Genomic DNA, 9,788 nt, shown 5'->3' on the forward strand with positions numbered 1-9,788 from the left:
AGAATTTTCTGGAAAGCATAAAGGAGTATTTGAAAGGAGTTTTTTCAAAGAAAGACCTCGGTGAAGCTGCTTACATATTGAGCATCAAGATCTATAGAGATAGATCAAGACGCTTGATAAGTTTTTTCAATGAGTACATACCTTGACAAGATTTTGAAGTAGTTCAAAATGGAACAGTCAAAGAAAGAGTTCTTGCCTGTGTTACAAGGTGTGAAATTGAGCAAGACTCAAAGCCCGACCACGGCAGAAGATAGAAAGAGAATGAAAGTCATTCCCTATGCCTCAGTCATATGTTCTATAAAGTATGCTATGTTGTGTACCAGACCTATTGTGTACCTCACCAGGAGTTTGACAAGAGGGTACAATAGTGATCTAGGAGTAGATCACTGGACAGCGGTCAAAATTATCCTTAGTGGAATAAGGAAATATTTCTCGGTTATGGAAGTGATAAAGAGTTCGTCGTAAAGAGTTACGTCGATGCAAGCTTTGACACCGATCTGGATGACTCTAAGTCTCGATCTAGATACATATTGAAAGTGGGAGCTATTAGCTAGAGTAGCTCCGTGAAGAGCATTGTAGACATAGAAATTTGCAAAATACTTACGGATCTGAATGTGACAGGCCCGTTGACTAAAATTATCTCACAAGAAAAACATGATCACACCTTAGTACTCTTTGGGTGTTAATCACATAGCGATGTGAACTAGATTACTGACTCTAGTAAACCCTTTGGGTGTTGGTTACCTGTCGATGTGAACTATGGGTGTTAAACCACATAAAGATGTGAACTATTGATGTTAAATCACATGGTGATGTGAACTAGATTATTGACTCTAGTGCAAGTGGGAGACTGAAGGAAATATGCCCTAGAGGCAATAATAAAGTTACTATTTATTTCCTTATTTCATGATAAATGTTTATTATTCATGCTAGAATTGTATTAACCGGAAACATAATACATGTGTGAATACATAGACAAAACAGAGTGTCACTAGTATGCCTCTACTTGACTAGCTCGTTGATCAAAGATGGTTAAGTTTCCTAGCCATAGACATGAGTTGTCATTTGATAAACGGGATCACATCATTAGGAGAATGATGTGATTGACTTGACCCATTCCGTTAGCTTAGCACTTGATCGTTTAGTATGTTGCTATTGCTTTCTTCATGACTTATACATGTTCCTATGACTATGAGATTATGCAACTCCCGTTTACCGGAGGAACACTTTGTGTGCTACCAAACGTCACAACGTAACTGGGTGATTATAAAGGTGCTCTACAGGTGTCTCCAAAGGTACTTGTTGAGTTGGCGTATTTCGAGATTAGGATTCACTCCGATTGTCGGAGAGGTATCTCTAGGCCCACTCGGTAATACACATCACTATAAGCCTTGCAAGCATTGTAACTAATTAGTTGCAGGATGATGTATTACGGAAGGAGTAAAGAGACTTGTCGGTAACGAGATTGAACTAGGTATTGAGATACCGACGATCGAACCTCGGGCAAGTAACATACCGATGACAAAGGGAACAACATATGCTGTTATGCGGTTCGACCGATAAAGATCTTCGTAGAATATGTAGGAGCCAATATGGGCATCCAGGTTCCGCTATTGGTTATTGACCAGAGAGGTGTCTCGGTCATGTCTACATAGTTCTCGAACCCGTAGGGTCCGCACGCTTAAACGTTCGTTGACGATATAGTATTATATGAGTTATGTATGTTGGTGACCGAATGTTGTTCGGAGTCCCGGATGAGATCACGGACATGACGAGGAGCTCCGGAATGGTCCGGAGGTAAAGATTCATATATTGGATGATATGGTTAGGCCAAGGGGTCAGGCCCACGGGGCTATAAGTCAGTGCAAAATGAGTTTTGCGGAGGCCAGGGGGGCAAACGCCGAAGACCCTGGCGTTTGACCCTGGGCCAGACACCGAGGCCCATGGCGTCTGGGCCAGACGCCAAGGATTGTGGCGTTTGGTCCTGGAGTCCGAGTGGGACTCTTGCCTTTCGGGCAAAACCGACTTTGAGGAGGCTTTTGCTCCAAGTTTCGACCCCAGGGCTCAACATATAGATAGAGGGGCAGGGCTAGCACCAAAGACATATCAAGAAACACCAAGCCGTGTGCCGGCAACCCCGTCCCCTCTAGTTTATCCTCCGTCATAGTTTTCGTAGTGCTTAGGCGAAGCCCTGCGGAGATTATTCTTCACCAACACCGTCACCACGCCCTCATGCTGCCGGAACTCATCTACCACTTCGCCCCTCTTGCTGGATCAAGAAGGCGAGGACGTCATCGAGCTGAACGTGAGCTGAACGCGGAGGTGTCATACGTTCAGTACTTGATCGGGACGGATCATGAAGGTGTACGATTACATCAACCGCGTTGATAAACGCTTCCGCTTACGGTCTACGAGGGTACGTAGATTACACTCTCCCCTCTCGTTGCTATGCATCATCATGATCTTGCGTGTGCGTAGGAAATTTTTGAAATTACTACGTTCCCCAACACACACGCCATTCAATTCTAGAACCTGGCTGACGAGGGTATGACCACCCATTTGGCTCGGCCTCCCTCCCCAACTTTCTTCTATCATGAGCTACGAGGTTGGTTGTTGGATTGGTTGGGGCGGCCTAACGGTCCAAACATTTGGATGATGTTGATGGTCGTGTACCAGCTATGGCTTGCTCACGATGACACAAGGGTTAATGGCCGTTGCAAAGAGCTTTGATCTATCATGGAGCTCACACAATGTCTCTTGGAGGAACGACAAGAGTTCCTTGATCACACCCATGCAGGTTAAGGAATGTTGAAGACCACCACTAGAGGGATGGAGCAAGGCCAATGCAAAATGGCACTCCGGTGAAGTCCTTAGGTAATGGAGGTTGTGTGTGACCATCATGGCACCTTCTTTGCAGGAGCATTGCCATTTTTTTCTCAAACGTCACGGAGCCTACGTTTGCGGGGCTACTGGCGTGCCAATGGGCGATCAAGTTAAACCTTCCAAAGGTCATTCTGGAGACGAACTATGGGCCACTGGTGGAAGAAATCAAGGATCTCCTTCAATTCAGGGTGGAGCACCGTGTGGTGTGGATGCCCCATACGGCGAACAGCGTTGCACATTTCCTTAGCCAGGGAAGGCTGCAGCAGTCGTGTACCACCATGTTGTATCTGGTGCTCTCGGAGCAGACCGAGAATGTTGAACATAAACACAACAAATTTCTCCTAAAAAGGGCGTGACTAGTACCATTTGGGCGCTTATTTTCTTCAAGAATGTAGGATCAACCTGGCTCTAGTAGGAAAGGTTCGCGACCTTGAGGATGGTAATCAAGAACTGTAAACCTTGTGAGAGAGATCCATCTGAGAAGCGGGCCTTCTTTTTTTTCGTTTGTTCCAGAATAGCTGCAGTTCGTAATGTAGATTTTTCAAAGAACATCGTGCATCTGAATTACCATACTTCATCCAATCCAAATTAATTGTCGCAACTTTAGTACTCTATCCGATCCAAATTAATTGTCGCAACTCTAGTACAACTTTAGTCGGATGAAGTATTACGTTTCCGACGATCAATCACATCACGGATATATCATATATGGCCTCGAATGACGGGAAAAGAAAAATTAGAAAGCACGAGCGTGGAGCGCCTGTGGCCGATGCACCGCGTCTGCATGCGATCCACCGCTTTAGCAGAATCAGGAATGGCGCCTCAAGTGCGAAACAGGTAGCATGGCGTGGTGCATGTACCGAACAGGTTTGCCATGCACTCCGATAAAAGAAGGCCACGTAGCTTGCTGCAAGTGCAACTTTGCCATAAAATAAGCCTTTCTTTCCCCTCCTGATTAAACAGGTTTGTTCCATTCTCCTAAAAGAGGTTTGTTCCATTCTCCTAAAATAGGTTATCTCCCAATCAACTAGTTGAGTCACATCTCAGAGTATGGGAACAGTACAAAGGAACCTGGTGGAGTGGGCGTAACCAAGTGTCCAAGTTACCCACGAACCATTGTCCGGCTTTAGCTGGATAGTTACATGTACAAAGTGCTAGCTAGCTCATCATGGGATAACCTGCCTAACCATTTCTCGAACATCTAAACCAAGCCAGGATCACTGCTTATTGCCATATGTCATACGGAGCAATGATTACGATCTGAACCTGGAGAGTTACGCGGTCAAAACTGCGCACAAACTTTCTGCCCCTGGTGATCAGAGGCCCCATAATTCATGCAAGAAAAGAACCTTTGTGCTCGCTTCCAAGTTTGGAGAAGCGGCAAAGTACACCTCGAGCTCTGAGAGGTTTCATAGAGATAGGGGACCCTCCTTTCCTTCTACAGGGTAAAGAGAGAAAAAACATTAGGCTCCCACCAGGAGATGTCCGGCAGCTGCGCTTGGCATGCGCCAATATTTTGAACTCATGCAGTTAAAGCACCCTGCAGCTTGTTAGTTTACTGTAAAGGAAAAGATAACCACTGGCCTACCCTAAGCTAATCGTTTAGGGTTTATACTGTCGCGGTGTCGCCTCTCACTCACGCGTCATGAATTTTCAGGTATAATTATGTCACGGGATGTCACTATGGCGGTAAAGTTTCAGAAAAACTATTGCCGGTAAGAGTATGGATTTTCTTGTAGTGCTGGTGCATCGTTTCTATAATGTTTCCAGGTTCCTAAGAATGTGTAGTGGGCAGCATGAACCTTTTTCAAGTTCCAACCACCAGCAACCACGTAACACTGCTACAGGAATATCAATTGTCTTTAGACCTGCAATTCAGGGGGTTAACTGTTGCAGTTGTTAACTTTGTACGGCGATATTTTTTCATATAGATGTTCAATGTATGGTGTTAGTAGGGGTGTTAGGCACTTGATACGACACCTAACCTAGTTGGCATCCCTATCTAATCAGCTCTATCACCTGCAAAAGAATACAGGAATAGAGATTATCATATGGTGTTAGGTTACAGTAAATAATGCCAATGAGTTAGTATTGGGGGCAGATGTCATTCCCATGATACCTTTAAGCAATTTGTGGAACCTTGCTTAGTGCTCTAGCTGGTGCCAGGAGTACTAGCAGATATAAAGAAGGGTCCAGAAACATATCATAAAATACTTCTAACATGTAGCAAATGGCAACTTGACTATAATTTGTGCACAGAAGTGTTTACTTTTTACCAGGCCAATAATACCTCTTTGTTTGACGAAATTTGAGGAAGGTTCTTTTGCCTCAGGGTTTCTTCAGAGGCAATCTATCACCACTGATGCTAAAGATCTGCATATAAAGAACTATGATTTGTGCACAGAAATGTTTACTTTTTACCAGGCACCACTGCCTCTTTGTTTGACGAAATTCAAGGTCTGTCCAGGTTCTTTTGCCTCAGGATTTCTTCAGAGGCAAGTTATCACCACTAATGTCAAAGATCTGCATATATGAAAAAAGTAGTGAGTAACTTTCAAATAAAGAGGTGTTTTTAGCCTAAGTCAGAAGAATGAACATGCTGATCAAGCCAGACACCTAAAACAAGATCACCTTAGAACAAGAGAACCCTAGAACCAGATAAGACAGATATTATTAATGCACCTCAAGGCCTCGATGAGCGGTAATGCACGCTCGGGGCTGCACGCCCACTAATCAATAATTACACCAGAGAGGCAAAGTTGACACTGGGGTCAAAGGAAAGGAGCTGATGCAAAGCGCAGGAGAGACGAAGACAAAGGACACATACAACATCTAGCCGCGCACGCGCAGCTTGGACAGGAAACTTAAACAAGGGGCCTGATCTCTTGCCACTGATGTCACCCTCACACTTTCATAGGTTGACATCGAGATGAAATAAACAAATAGCAGGTTGCTCCATGTTTTCAGGGCATGCGGCCTTCCCCCTCTGAATTTAAAAACCGCAAGCTTTGGGCGTGAATTGGTCAAGCATCAACAATATATTCCTGTAGCTTGGAAGCAAATCCACGCCACAGAAACTTTGCATACTTCAACGTGTCTTGCTGAAATCATATTGTTTCACGAGGTAATTTACCTCAAGATAGAATTGTGGCCTTTGAATCTGAACACATTCCTACACTTCCTTGCTCGAAAGAATACGAAACTCCACAATAAAACCATCCCAGTTCGCATGCTAACCAAGAGGTTTGGGGCCCCTGCACATCAGCAGGCGTGAAGCAGTTTGCGAGTCACTTATTGGTAAAAGTGCCACCTTGTTGGCCTAGCACTTAATGGCTACCTGCTAATCCTACACATCAAACAAACAAATAGGTTAAGTCATGGAAAGAGGAGAAACATGCAAAGGAACAGGTGAGATAACCTAATCACCTAATGCACTGCAGGAACAAATAGAGCAATAATAGAGAATGACAGTAACTAGTGCACTACAGTACTGCATTACGTGTAGCCGTGACAGGGGGGACTAGGATGCAAACAAGAGGCAGATCATAGGGGGAAAGGTGGGTCCCTCAAAAGGAGTATAAGCCAATTTACAAACCTCTTCAGCTACAGGCATTCGGCTTTAAAGCTTGATCAAGCTCCTTGCACTTCCTTCCTAAAACACAACCACCATCTCTGCCAAAACCAAACCAAACCCAGAGACCAACCCACCAGAAACACAAGGCCAGGCACCAACAATGGCAAGACATGGCCCCCAAATCCATGACCAACCACTCCAAGAAGAGGACTACATAGACATGGAGCTGAGCTCACCCGCAGCTGCAAAGGTGGTCACCAATACAGCAAGCTTGCTTTGCTACACCACAGCCATGGCAGCCTCCCCCCAGCAGTCGAGGGAGTTTGAGTTCCACATGTCAGCTCCCGTTGACCACTGGGAGCCCATGGCATCACCAGCAGATGAGCTCTTCTACAAGGGCAAGCTGCTGCCGCTCCACCTTCCACCACGCATCCAAATGGTTGAAAGGCTCCTCGAGATCGCGGCTGACAAGGGCCTCCTCTCCGCGAGCACTGCCCCCGCTACACCATACCAGTCGTGCCACGTTTCACCAGCAAATTCATGTTATGCAAGTGGTGAGCTCAATGCAGAGCAGTACTTCAGCGAGTGCGCATCCGCCACTATTGCTGCTGCTGAGGTGGAAGCAGCATGCGAAAAGAAGCCATGGTCCAAGAAGCTCAAGTTCATCAGGAATCTCAACCTTGGTCTCAAGCTCAAGGCATCAAAGGCTTACCTCAAGACAATATTTGCCGCTAAAGCAGGGGATCCAGATGACAAGGGTGGTGCACCAAGAGCAAATGAGTTCTCCACCGCCCAGGTCAAGAGTTGGAGGAAGAACCCATTTGGCCAGATCAGAAGCAACAGGTACACAACCTCGCCCATCAGCGACAGTGCCACACTGGGAGGGCAGCTTAAAGAAGATGAGTACGGCCATAGGAGGTCATTCTCTAGTGTCATTATCCGATATTCGTCATCAAACAAGACGTCATCTGCCTCATCATCATCATGCTCTTCGTCAAATTCATCATCCTACGTCCCGAGCTCAAATGACTCTGGTTTGGGGCCAGTGCTCAGGAGGAGCAGCAGTGCCAGCTCAGAGATGGATAATCCAATCCAGGGTGCAATAGCATACTGCAAGAAGTCGCAGCAACTGGCCTCAGTGAGGAAGAGTGCAAGCGATGCAGGTTTCCGGTTCATGTCATCATCAGTGTCGAAGATAGCTGCAGAATCTGAAGATGAAGAAGACATTTTTGAGATTTGCAGTCAACGGTAGTATAGATGGTATAAAATTTCAACACCCTGATGATTTTGTACACATTTGTATTTTGATCATATGTTTCCTGAAGACATGCTATCCCCTTAAAAACTTGGCTATGTAAGTAACTTCTGTCTATGAATGAACAGTTTCACTATGTTCCGAGTACTAGTATTTTAGCACTTGACATGGTTGTGGAAGTACCAAAGTGCAGATAGAATCCCACCAAAAAACTAAATCTAGGCAAACCTTTCTCTGATCAGTATCCATATTACAGGTGCACATGTAGCAAGTCCATACCTAAAAAGAGATGCAACAGGAACAAGCATCTTATGTCACATGCAATGAGCCATAGTTAACAGAAAGACAGCCAATTATTTTTGGGTAAAGCTGACACTTTTGTCCCATGCTTGGTTCTCTATCTATCTCCAAATGCACAAATTAGTTCCTGATTAAAGCCTACCTGCTTTCTGTTTGTTGAACACAACACAAAAACATACACTCAAAAGCTTGTGTGTCAACTGTGTGTCTATGATGTAACATAGGTAAGGAACTAAGCAAAAAAATTACAAGTTATTAAAGATATTATCAGAGAAGGCAAGACAATGAACCTTTTATCATGAAACCTGACTGCAACTTGAATACTAGTACATGGCACCACACTAATGCGAGTGGCAATGGCATAAATAAAGTAACCCAAAAGACTCCAAAATTGTGTGTTAAAATGAAATCTTTTCTGGCAAGTTGCACCTTGATATTATCAGTTAATATGATTTTGGGATTTACTCTTCTAAATGCTGATCCTTGTGCATTTAGGGGTCTGAATGCATTCTCATGGCTCTACGTCAACCAAGGAACATTTTCCATATACTATGTCAGGGACCTTGTTTAGGAAATACTGTACAAGTCACTGGTGGCGGGCACTTAAAACATGGAAGGCAAAAGAGGAAAGGTGAAATACCTTTCTTGTAGTGACAAACAAAAAGCAGTAGTGCAATAAAATGAATGGAAAAAGAGAAGAAAAGCAAAGTAAGAATTACCTACGATTACACACCTTTAAAGCTATAAATCATTAGACAAAAATAAAATAAATGGAAAAGGAGAAGAAATGCAAAGTGTGAATGATAGGAGGCAACAACTTCTTAACAGCCCTTTTTTGTCCTAAAAAGCTTTACTGAAGACCTGGGGGGAAGTTTATACTGGATTGGTTTTCTTCATTTAAGAAGACAATTGTGGTAAAACTACAATAACATATCAGATATAATATCTTACCATACGCATTTAATAATTGTTGGAAAAAGAACACTGGTCATCGGAATGACAGAATCTATCCCAAATCAATATAAAAGAAACACACCCAAGGGCCCATTGTGTCGCTTAGCTTCAAAAATGAACATTGATGATGACTAAGAAATGGTCATGTGAAGACAAATAAAATTTAAACTAAGAAGGCATGTCAAGAAAAGGCAAGACAAGATTAAAGCCAAAGGTAAGCATACGTACCCACCACACTGATGATGTTGAGCAGTGTTAGAACTAACAGGCATGTAACAGGGTCCATAGTTAGCCAAATGTTTGCATTGTTTATCAGGTGTACATAGTACGCATGGCATATGAAGAATATTTACGCTTTACTGCCATGCAAGGATTTAAAGTATTCTTGGATTGCCGCACTAGCATGTGCTACCAGTTTTCTAATCAGTGAGTAAAGTAATGGTAGGTTATTGTGATGAACCTTCCTCTAAAAAATAAGTACAACAAACAAAAAGGAAGAAAAGATGATGAACCTGGTCTTCTATCCAACGACATGCCAAGCGTCAAACTCCACAATAATGATATATTGGGGTCCATGTATTTGGATTCTTTTAAATGATTTGTAGTGGTCATGCCAATGTAATGCAGGGGGCAGCCAGGGTAGCACAGCGTGTCCAACTGTTCCTAACAATTACAGAAGATATAGTTGTTTCCTCACATAAACAATACCATTCTGGATTGAGTAAACAAATAAACATCACTGCAGATTGTCTTATTGACAAGGTGAGTACACTTAACTGTTAGACTACTAGCAAGTTTTGCTAGATATATTACATGTTCAAC

At 43.6% G+C, this 9,788-nt stretch overlaps 1 protein-coding gene across 1 annotated transcript; it reads left to right on the plus strand.

Annotated features, from left to right (window-relative positions):
* Window positions 1–6,480: 6,480 nt before the first annotated feature.
* On the plus strand, window positions 6,481–7,849 carry LOC109775393 (probable membrane-associated kinase regulator 4). Its single transcript, XM_020334142.4, has one exon. The coding sequence runs from the start codon at window positions 6,618–6,620 to the stop codon at window positions 7,707–7,709; it is 1,092 nt and encodes a 363-aa protein (XP_020189731.1). The 5' UTR covers window positions 6,481–6,617; the 3' UTR covers window positions 7,710–7,849.
* The last annotated feature ends 1,939 nt before the right edge of the window (window positions 7,850–9,788 follow it).

Source organism: Aegilops tauschii, chromosome 3, assembly GCF_002575655.3.
Source record: "Aegilops tauschii subsp. strangulata cultivar AL8/78 chromosome 3, Aet v6.0, whole genome shotgun sequence".
NCBI lineage: Eukaryota > Viridiplantae > Streptophyta > Magnoliopsida > Poales > Poaceae > Aegilops > Aegilops tauschii.